The sequence below is a fragment of the Coenobita brevimanus genome, chromosome 93, assembly GCF_032717465.1.
Source record: "Coenobita brevimanus isolate Jiangsu-jjx chromosome 93, ASM3271746v2, whole genome shotgun sequence".
Classification (NCBI taxonomy): Eukaryota; Metazoa; Arthropoda; class Malacostraca; order Decapoda; family Coenobitidae; genus Coenobita; species Coenobita brevimanus.
In genome coordinates, this window is record NC_137046.1 from 52,316,882 (window position 1) to 52,328,989 (window position 12,108).

General features: G+C 41.1%; 1 protein-coding gene across 1 annotated transcript in view; it reads left to right on the forward strand.

Annotated features, from left to right (window-relative positions):
* The window catches only part of LOC145412531 (trehalase-like), a 408,315-nt gene that overhangs the window by 374,929 nt on the left and 21,278 nt on the right, over positions 1–12,108 (forward strand). The window contains exons 5-7 of the mRNA XM_080282426.1: positions 745–918; positions 4,109–4,333; positions 9,406–9,546. Of these exons, the coding sequence (XP_080138552.1) occupies positions 745–918; positions 4,109–4,333; positions 9,406–9,546 (540 nt within the window). The remainder of the gene's footprint in view (positions 1–744; positions 919–4,108; positions 4,334–9,405; positions 9,547–12,108) is intronic.

Genomic DNA, 12,108 nt, shown 5'->3' on the forward strand with positions numbered 1-12,108 from the left:
ATTTGTTCTTCCAGGATGAACAAAGAAGAGTTCGGAATCTTACCATGTCCCTTGTTCTCTCGCCGTTTGTTTGTGATTGGAAAATTATTTGCTTTGATCCTTCCCCTTAAACTTTCTGTAAAAAAAAAAAAAAAAAAAAATTGAGAATTTGTTTTGCTGATTAGATATCCAGTGTGTGTGTGTGTGTGTGTTACCAACAAGCTTCAATTTTTTTTTTTTTATTGTTGACTTAAGGACAGTTAAAATATATTATTGATTACATCGTTAAAAGATACTTCGTGCAACATATTAGCTTTTCGATACAGAGTTCTAATTAAATCTGATCTCAAGCTGATGCTGGAGAAAGTGATGGTGTTGGGTTGATACAGTGCTGGCTATTACACCCATGCTATTATTACATGCTTGATCTAATTTATACCTACATCATTGAAGAGCGAGAGGCTGAAGAAATAGCCTAATGGATAATGAAAGAAAGAAAGATGGGAAATATTTTTGGAGGAGTAATGAGTTGAACCTCCCACCTGGCATTTCAGTTACAGTACTGAAATATGCGGCCTTCAAAGATTATAAATGATACCCTTGAAAAGGGTTAATAAGAGAATGGAATGAGCCTAATGGAGGAACACAGAAAACGTATTAAGGATAACTAATATATTTCAGAGAGAATTATTCGATCCCATTTAAACCATCAGTCACTTTCTTGTCCTTACATTCTCATTCATAGCCGTTTCTCTTCCCTTACAGCCCGGAATTCCTAAAGAAAGTCGAGGACCCAGAACTGGAGAAATGGGGCCAGGATCTGAACAAGATTTGGAAGGAGCTGGGCCGCAAAATAAAGAAGGGTGTACAGGATGAGCCAGAAAAGTACTCTCTGATTTATGTCCCTAAACCAGCCATCGTCCCGGGAGGCAGGTTCAGGTAAAAAATCTCTCTCTCTCTCTCTCTCTCTCTCTCTCTCTCTCTCTCTCTCTCTCTCCGCATGTATATATATATATATATATATATATATATATATATATATATATATATATATATATACCAGGGAATGTCATCTTTTTATCATCATCATCATCATCTGGACCTCCTTTTCCAACCTAGGACAGGATGAGGAGTAGCAACATCCAGAGAGCCCAAGTTTGCCCACTCCAATGGGCCACACTTCCATTCACTCATCATTCAAGTCCCCGGAATCCTGGCTCTATCTGATATGCCAAAAACTTTCATCATATTCTGTAGCTTTACATAAACATATCAGATAGAGTCAGTTCGAATGCTGTCATGTTAAAAGGGGTGCCAAATCCCTGATCATCCATTTATTCTTACAACATTCATCCAGCTAGCTCAATCTCCTTTCAGTACCCTAGCCTCACCGACCTCTAGACCTCTCTTCCTCACACACTTATCCACCATATCCCTCCACCTTCTCTTTGGCGTACATCACCTCCTTCCTCCTTCAGATTTGCTCAGATATGCCTTTTCCACCACTCTATTGTTATCTATTCTCTCCACATGACCGTACCATCTCAGGACATTCTCTTCGATTCTGGTGTCCACAGATTTCCCCACTCTGCATCTTTCATGAATCACACTATTTTATATCCTATCCATTCTCTGTACTTCTGTACTCCACGAACATTCCACTGCAGTCCCATCTCCACTGCTCTCACTCTTGACTTTTCATTATCACACCACACCATAGTCTTACATCATTATGTTAAGGTTGGCACTGACACTCCTTCATATAAGCCTCATGCAGCTGCAACGCTCAAGCCTCAGTATCTTATCAAGGCCTTTATAGCACCAACTGCCTTCTGTTCCTTGTGCAACTCTATTTTCCATGGCTTTTGCACATTTCCCTCTCTTTTCTGTCACTCTACCCAGGTATTTGAACTCTCTCACCAATTCCAGTCTCTCTCCATCCACTATAACATCACACTGGGAGTTACCTTCTCTCTCGATTACCATCACTTTACTCTTTTCTGCATATACTCTCAAGGCACAACACTCACAGACATTGCAAAACTCTGCACTAGTCTACCAAGCTTTTGTCTGGTATTTGCAGGTAACACTGCATCATCAGCATACAACAAATTTGAGATATTCCATCCATCACAATTCATTACCATCACCATCCCTCTTTCTATTACCTGTACTTGTGTTTTTACTTCTCTCATCACCCCATCCATATATATGTTGAACAACCATGGGGACATCACACAACCTTGTCACATCCCTACATTGATCATGAACCATTCACTTAGATGCCCATTTACCCTTACACATGCCTCACCACCATCATAAAATCTCTTGACGGCATCTAGCAGCTTACCATCTACACTGTACATGTGCAAAACATTCCACAATCCTTCTCTGTCTGCTTTGTCATGTGCTTTTTTCAGATCCATAAATGCCATAAACACCTTATAGTCCTTCACACAAGCCTTCTTCGCTATCTGTCTCACTGCAATTATATGATCCACACATCCTTTGCCATTCCTAAACCCACCCAGTTCATCACTCACTAGGACTTCTGATATCTCTCTTACTTTCTGTATAATATTTTTTCCATGTACCTTCCCTACAACACTAAATAAACTAATGCCACAATAATTCTTGTACTGACTTTGCTCACCTTTATTTTTGTATAGGGGTACAATCACAGCCTTTCTTCACTCTGCTGGCACTGTTTCACTTATCCATGCCTTCTTACATATCTCCAACAAGCACTTCATTCCACTTGCTCCACAACACTTAATCATCTCTGCATACATCTCATCAACCCCAGCTGCTTCACAGCATTCATCATTTTATTATTATTATTTGTGGTAGGTAGTGGCGACCATCGTCCATTCACTTGATGTAGTGCTTCCAACTTCTTCCTTCATCTTTAATATTCCTTTTCTGTGTCTGCCCTCCTCTCTTCCTATTTCTCTCTTTCCTGTCTCTTTTTGTTATTCTTCTTTCCATTTCAGTGGCATCACATTGAGTGACAAGACTAATGGTTTCCTGTAAGTCAGGAATCCATTTACAGTGCCCGGTGGTAACCATATAACCAACCCATACGTGTTCCCTACGTGTTAGCAAGTGGGTTAGCGGAGGATTAATGCCCCTCCTCGTAAAACAGCTCAGTCAAATGGCCACCCCTTATGGGATTACGGCATCTGCCTATGAATATACTGTATAGATAGATTATTATTATTATTATTATTATTATTAATTATTATTATTATTAGTAATAGTAGTAGTAGTAGTGTATGGTGGGTGGCCAGCCCACATGCCATTTTGTGCAAAACTGATGAGGTTGTATGTAGGATATCTTCAGAACTGCACAGTTCTGCAATTCATTGAATCAGTCAGAATGAAAATGTCCTTATTGTTTGTTGAGAAAAACGTACAGTAATACAGTAGAGTAATTGTAAATTCTGTCCATGGGAGCCCCCCTGCAGTTTCACCTTATTTGCAACTGTAGGAGGACTTTATAGGTTCTGTTTACTCTTGCAGCTCCATAGATGAATAAAATAGAACAGGAGTAAGCTAACCTAGAAAGGCTGCCAGTGATGTGAATATTCCTTGCTGACTAAAGTAGATATTAGGGATTAGCCTATTCCGCCACAAATGTATTAATGGATGTAGGAAGTGCTTTCTGATGGTTACTTACAGTATTATGGTACTGTATTAGTGTAGAGTGAGGTGTAACATGAATACAGGTAGAGGACTAGCAAACTGTTCACCAGCATTTTTCAAAAGTCTTTTAACCATAGGCTATACTTGCTTCAGTAGTGTTTGTTATGTTTTACTGTTTTTCAAAATTCATTTCTTGCTGGTAGCATTTCAGCCACCTAAAAAAAAAAAAGAAAAAAAAAAAAAAATCATGCCTCCAAAAGAGGGCATAAACTGAATGTTAAGGGAAATAATGGGTTTAAAGACCAACCTAATCAAACCTAACATTACTTTACCAAAATAAACTGAAAGTGAGACAACAGTGCAAAAATATATTAGTGTCATGGGTTTTACAATACAGTAGCAAGTTGATGGGTACAGCTTAGTTGAAGGAAATGAAAATAGCTGTTTCTTGTACGAAGAATTATTCCTGAAATTATTCCCACAGAGAGTTCTACTACTGGGATTCCTATTGGACCATCGATGGGCTGCTGTTGAGTGGGATGACAGAGACAGTGAAGGGGATGCTAGAGAACTTCCTGCAGATGGTGCAGGAATATGGAATGGTGCCTAATGGTGGTCGTGTCTACTACACACGCCGCAGCCAGCCTCCTTATCTTATCCCCATGGTCAAGCTCTACATGGATCATACTGATGACCGGGAATTCTTGGAGTAAGACGGAAGATGGTTTGTTGGTGAAATGATGATTGTTAGAGTGTGTGTGTGCTTATGGCCTATATTCTCCCCTAGCTCCTCCAACTTATTCAGCATACTGTATTTTTGTATCTGTTGTGGTTCTGGCCCATGGTTCAACTGGACACAAACTTAGGGGACCTTCTCTTGCAGTCCACCATTCACCTTTTGGGAAGCAGGGAGGTACTGGTAGTTGAGGGACATTTGCATAACAAGGAAGTAGAGCTGCCTGGATGTATCATTTTCACCTTGTGTATACGGTCTTTATCAGTGCCTTTTCTGTACAGCACAGTATTTGGTTTGTTACAGTAGTAAACCCTCTACCACACCCCATAGGACCATATATAAGATTTAAAAAACACTTTGAGATCCCCGGACAAACCATCACACATACTGGATACCATCCAGAAAATGAGAAAACCCATGCGGACCTTCAGGACAGTTCTGGTCTGCTGGATCAAAGTGGATCACATCCTGTGTGCTAGGTGACACAGAACGTAGTTAGCAACTCTGACAGAGGTTTTCCCACATGGTTGGGTTATACATGAAGAAGTGTTATGACAGCAATGTGATATCATGGGCCAGGTTAATGTAAAATGAGTAGTTTTCATTTTTGTATTAAAATAAGTTTGTGGTAGGTGGGGGTGCTAACTATCCACTCACTCGATGTAGCGCTGCTGTCGGGTGTCTGCCCTTTCCTTTCCTCCATCCTTTTTCCTTCCATCCTCTTCTGTCTTTCTTTCCCTCATTCTTTCCTTGTCCTTCTGCCTATGGATGACTCCCTCTTCTGTCTTTCTTTCCTTCATTCTTTCCTCTTCCTTCTGCTTGTGGGTGACTCTACACTGAGTGACAAGCCAAATGGTTTCCTGTACACCAGGAAACCATTTACTACTCTGGGTGGTAACCAGATAACCAAATTATGGCACCTGGTGGTTTAATGAGTAATTATTGCGCTCCAGTCGGATTTCAGCCGGTGAAGGTTTATATCTAAGGGGTGGTTGGGGTTGATTGCTTACGTAATGCCACTCAGGGATGACTGAGGCTGGTCACTCTCAAATGTCGGGACCAACTGCCTAACCCCGGGCTCCTACGCTCCTCATGGGGCAACGTAGGATTGGACGATGGATGGATGGATGGATTAGAATATGCTGTTTTTCTTACTTATTTTCCATTATGAGCTTGAAATGTCACTTCAGGGGGAGACTATCAGACTTTCTGGTACTGGCTCATTGGTTTTATTAGATCAGGCTTCCCCCCAGTTGATCCAATCTAGTGGGAGTAAACCCCCACTTGTGTGTTTATGCAATCTTCGTTGTTGTTGCTTAACCCTGGGCTGCCTTACAACTAGCTTCAGTACAGCACATACACTGCATAGGAATCTTGCTTATCTTTGTGGTAGGAGGACCTCACCAGGGTTAAACCAGTGTCCTTCCAGTGGCAGGGTTCAGAAAAATTATGAGGAGGTTTGGCTCCCAGGTGGACCCCAGAGCTGCACCATACAAGGTGAAACAATGCCACCACACATAGGCTCCTCCTCAGCACCTGCAGTCTGTGTCATTCTTCTGAAGTGTGAATTTGGTGGACTGCAGAATGAGGCTATCCTTCTTCTGCAGCCCACCATCCTTCTTTTGGGGAAAAGGGGGGGGGGGATGGAGGGATTTTTATATAACCAGGCAGCTCCACCACTCAGTCATGTTGGTGCCATAAAGTGAAGGCATCCCTCGCCAACACCATGACAGTAATAAAATATTTATACTGTACATTTGATATAGTGTCTATATATATAATGTATAAATACTATATGTTAGACATTACAGTAATAAGGTGTAATAAACAATATAAATTGCCAAGGAGGAGGTGTCAGAAATCCTTTAAAGCCCACAGAAATATGAACCTATGAATACAGTATATTAACTTACTGTGGGTGTTTGTACTGGTATGTCAGATATAAGCATTGAGTGGTGAAACTAGCCCATATTTTTGCATATGCCCCATGTGATAGTAGGTGTGTGGAAGAGAAGGATATAGTGGGCTTTGGGATCAACTGGATCAAGTGATAAATCATATGCCAGGGGCTTATAGGTCTGTGTTTTCATTGCTTAATGAGGTTTTCTGACACCTTTTCCATGGTGATATATTCAGCTCACTTTGCTTGCCTGAATATTCTTTTATTTGCCCATACAGTAATATATAATTTTAAGTTGACACAGTTTACATAGATATCACCGACGAGAATATTAACATATCATATGCAGGAATAAGTTCTTAAGGAAGAGGTGCTAGGGAACCTCCTAATATTACAAGAACATGAGCCATACTGTTGAGTTGTGTGCACAGGTGAATCTAAGTGAAAGATTTGGTATGAGTCCTGTGAATGATCCATTGTACTTAAATGTTTTGGAGAGAGAGAGAGAGAGACTGAGACTGTTCTGAAATTCAAATCTGATGAATGGGAATGGTGCAGGGAGGGCTCTTGCAAACAAGATCGGATTTAGTGGTGCACGAAAGGGATGTAGTACCCCAACGTGACACTGGCAGAAGTTAAGAATGTTGTGAATTGGTTGAAGAATTGGAATGTAGCTATTGTTAATGAGGTACCAGTACTTGTAAAAATAATAAAAGTTACTGTACTGGTACTCTGGTGGTGAGGAATACATGAACTGTTATGGAGGGAATGCTTTACACAAGAAAGCCTGGATGAGTGGATATAACTGTAACAGTAGAGTGGGGAAAGTTTACAGAAGTAATGGAGAGTAACATGGCTTCAAAAGGTTTAGAATGAAAGCAGTGAAACAGAACTGTTAGGGGATGTGAGTGAGTTCCATAGATTAGAAATACTTAGATTTATGATAGATGTGGAAGAAGTAATTTTACTGATGAAAGAGCAGAAGAATTTGTGCTTAGTTGGTACCTATTGTCAAGTAGAACAGTAGGTACAAAGTAAGTGTGAATGAGTTAGATGATGAGAGGAGTCATGATGGATTTTTCAAAAAATCCTGCACTGTATATGATAACTGAATGTGTGAAAAGGGGAAGAATGAAAAGTAAGGTATCAAAATAGCTAACTGACAGAAATTAGATGAATGTAGTACTGCATAGTACGGGTATGTATGGAAAATGGACATCATAGGGATTGCATCCTTTTTCATAGACAGTCTGTTAACTGATTCTTTCTTGTGGATGTGAAGTACATCTGAAGAAAAAAAAATTGCATGAATTGTCTACATATGATATGGAACTGAAAATTTTGAAGGAAGAATCATGAAGATCTCAAGAAAATGTATAGTCTATCTATCTATTGCCAGACGCGTTAATCCCGTAAGGGGTGGCCACAAGCAAATCACCTCCGTGTCGTCCTGTCCAATGCCATTTCACTGCCCTGCTCCCAGCTCACACACATCCCGTCTCATATACCTCTCCATTCCATCCCTCCATCTTATCCTTGGCCTCCCCCTCCCTCTCTCTTCCTCCACCTCACTCACATACACTCCCCTCATCAGTCTCTCACTCTCCATCCTCTCCACAAGACCAAACCACCTCAGTGCGTTTCTCCTAATGCTTCCTATTGCAGCCTCATCCGCACCACATGCTCCATCACTTCCTCATTCGTCAGTCTGTTTCTCCATGTGCCTCCACATGCTCCTCACAAATAACTCAATTCCACTGCACTCACTCGACTTATGTCCCTCCAGCAACGTCCAAGCTTCACTTCCATGTGTTATAGTTGGTATCACGATACTGTCATGTAGTAACTTTTTCACTTCCATGCTCACTTCCCTTTTTCTTAACAATACTTTCAAGGAATCAGCAACCTTTCTTCCTGTTGGACCTTTTCAAGCACTGCACTCTCTAAACTTCCGTCCTTACTCATCACACTACCCAAGTACTTAAATGCACTCACATTTTCCATTTCCTGCTCATCCAGCCTCACTATACATTCACTGACTTCACTTCTCTCGAAGACCATAACTTTACTCTTCCCCACATTCACCTTTAGATTCCGTTTCTGCACATTCTTCCAGACTCATCCACCAAGCCTTGCAGCTCCCTTTCGTCTTCACTTAACAACACGGTATCATCTGCAAACAACAGTACTGGGAGTTTCCAAACACTGCCCTCTCTCATTAGGGCTGCTTCAACATCCACTGCCCTACTTTGTATCTCTTTTATAACCCCATCCATATACAGATTGAACAGCCATGAAAACATGACATCTCTGTTTTAATCCAACCTTCAGATAGAAAAATTCACTCAATTCACTATCCACACACACTGCAGCCGTAGCACCCTCATACATACTCTTCATGGCATCCAACAACTTCCCATCTATGCCATATATTCCTAATACTTTCCATAATCCTTGTCAATCCACCCTGTCATATGCTTTCTCCAAATCCATACGTCTTTCCCTTCTCTAGAAACTTTTCCACTAAAGGTCTAAGAATGAATATCTGATCTACACAACCTCTTCCCTTCCTAAAACCTCCCGGTTCGTCACCAACAAAATCCTCTGTTATTTCCTTAACTCTGTCAGTCAGTAAGTATCCTACCATATACTTTTCCTGTTACACTAAGAAGACAAATGCCCCTGTGATTACCACACACTTCTTTTTCTCCTTTTTCCTTTGTTCAGGGGAATAATTATACCTGACTTCCAGTCTTCAGGGACTTTACCTTCCTCCCAGGCCAATGCACATCCTCCACATCCATTCTTCTACTATCTCTCCCCCATACTTCAGCATTTCACCACACACTCCATCAGTTCCTGGGCCTTTCCCCATTTTGACTTTCTTCATTGCTTCCACAACTTTCAACCTACTGATTTCTTCCTCACTTCTCACATCCCTCCATCTCCCAGCCATTCCCCAGCCACTTATACTTGGATTACTTTCATTCTCTATGTTCAGCAATTCCATAAAGTGTTCTTTCCATCTGCTCACTTTTTCTCTATTGTATTAGCCATCCTGCATGTACAGTTTCATGAAGTTTTTCATCTTTTACCCAGTGAACTCATACTTGTCAGCTTTAACTAAGCCTAATCTAACCCCCAGAAAGAACATAGACTTGCTGCAGAAGGAATTCCAGTTCTGGGTGAAGAAGCGTTCTATCCAGGTTGAGGACCGTGGAGGCAAGCCTCACAGGGTGTACCAGTATAATGTGAAGGTTGGAGATCCTCGCCCAGAGTCTTATAGGTAAGTGGTAGGAGAGGTTTTGTAGCTGTAAAAGCTACTGTGAAAGTGATTGATCATTACACTTTTAACCAGTGCCAGCCATATCATGTGTAATCCCATAATTATGCATATTCCACAACAGGCTATGCCCTGGGGGTTAATGTATTTGAATCCTACACTCATATCACATACCTCAGTATCAGACTTGCCTAAAGTACACGGTGTTATTGTCACAGACAAGCCTCTGAACAGCTCGATATTTAGAATTGCAGTGCATCAGGATCTGCAGATTTTGCCCTTATTTCAGATGAAAAATCCACACACCGATGCATTTGTGAGACTGGATCCATGAATGAAAATGTTGAACCCATGATATAATAGACTCTCAATATAAGTGACCCCTCCTTCAGCTAACACTTTTAGCATATCAAAAGATGTCTAATATGTCACTATAATTTAATCTGCTTGGCATCATACTGGTTTTGTTTACAGTCATTACTCAAGGTTGGACTATGGCACACTTGACCAGCACTCTGTCTTGCACCTGACATTATGATGTTTACAGAACTTCTCAATGACCATTCTGCATATCAAGTCTGTGTTATTTATTTTTTTCTGATTATAACCCCTGCTGGGCTGATTCTTTGTAAGGTAGCTTACCTCCTCTGAGTCATTGTTTTATAATCAATGTAAAGTGTACAATACCTCATATGAGGCTTGCAGTGCAGCTCCAGCCACACCTCCAGCACATATGATGCCCCACAAATATCAGAGCTCCTCCTTCCACTCAAAAGACTCTGGCAAGACTAATTCTTTCCTGTCACGCTGGCTGTATATTCTCTCCCCTACACACTGCACACACAAAATCAGCATTATTTTGCAGCATACCTCTTATACCACTACATCTCTATTGCACCCACTTACCAGTTTCACAATCACTGTACAAGATGGACTTACTTCCCACACCCTTGAAGTAAACTGCACATGGTCACACTCTTTCTGGTTTGGCTCTGCCGCCAGCTGCCCTAGATATCATGAATTTTGTTTTAACTGCATTTACTCTTAAAGTCTTGTACCCCATTCCATCTCTCAACTCTCTATATCTTTCCTCTGCTTCCGTGACTTTCTCAGAGAACAACACCAAGTGATCATCATACAACACCTCCCATGGGAGTCCAGTTCTGAAGTCATATGAGAGATCTAGCACTATTATAAACAGTAAGGGGCCTAAAACAGACCCCTGATGCACACCATCATTCATGACAAACTCATCATTCAATCCTCTGTTCAGTCCCACCCAGGTTTGAGCACCCTTGTACATTGTCATAGGCTTTCTAGCCAACAAATCCTCAATCCTATGTTTTTCATTGCTCACTTCACCCCCTCCCTTGGCACTCTGTTAAAGCCTTCTCCAAATCAATGGAAACAAAGCACAGCTGTATTCCTTCCTACTGTGTATATTTTTCCAGAAGGTGTCGTACATCAGAAGGTGACTGTTGCATCAGTGGTCCATGTGCCTGGCATAAATCTGAACTGCATCTCATCAGTATTCACTTTTTCCCTTAATATACTTTCCAGGATTCTCTCCATTACCTTCATTATCTGGTTCTAAAGCCTTATGCCTGTAATTTCTTCTTTCCATGGCATCAGCCTTCCTTTTATATAAATTTACAGTCATACTCTTTAACCAGTCATTTGGAACAACATACTTATATATAATAGAATTCATCAAATCTGTTATTAAACGCTCTGCTGTCTCTCCAGAGGCTTTCTGCATCTCATCATTTAATACAGACACACCCAGTGCCTTCCCTAATTGCATTTTGGTGGTTGACTTGTTCATAGTATCAACATCAACCAAAAGGCATGGGTGAAACACTGGATCCAGTCTCCAAACTTTCCCTGTTCCAGTCAAATGGTTGTAATGCTTCCTTCATGCATTATTAATATCCTCATTGACCACCACTACCTTTCCTCCAAGTGGTAGGTGGTGGCAACCATCATCCACTCACTTGATGCAGTGCTGCCCATTTCTTCCTTCATTTTTTGTTACATTGTTTATAAAGGCTCCATTACATTTGCATGCATCAGCCATAGTCACCTAGTGGCAGCTGTCTATGCTGCTTGATCTCTGGCAGTCTCCTTAATCAGTCCCTTACTCCTGAAGTCACACTGTATGACATTGTCCCAGGTCTTTTTTCGATCTACCTCATGCAGCCCTACCACTGACATTCACACTTCTCACCCTCTGCACCCAATCGTCATCCACCATCCTCTCAACATGCCCAGACCATCTCAATCTACCCCTCCTCATCAGTACACCAATAAATTCCAGTTTCATCCTTCCTCTCAACTCTATTTGTAAGCCTAGCCCCCCCCCAGCCTGGCTTTCAAGGACACACTATTTATCCATGTAATCACTGTCATTTTTGTACATTTGTACCTACAGTAATCTTCTTCCTTTACTGCCAGGTCTCACTATCATACTGCATTACACTACTAACACATACCACAAAAAAAGATCCTTTAGCATGGAAGGAGATCCCTTTTAGTGTTGGGAGAGGCAATAATAAGGAAGTATGC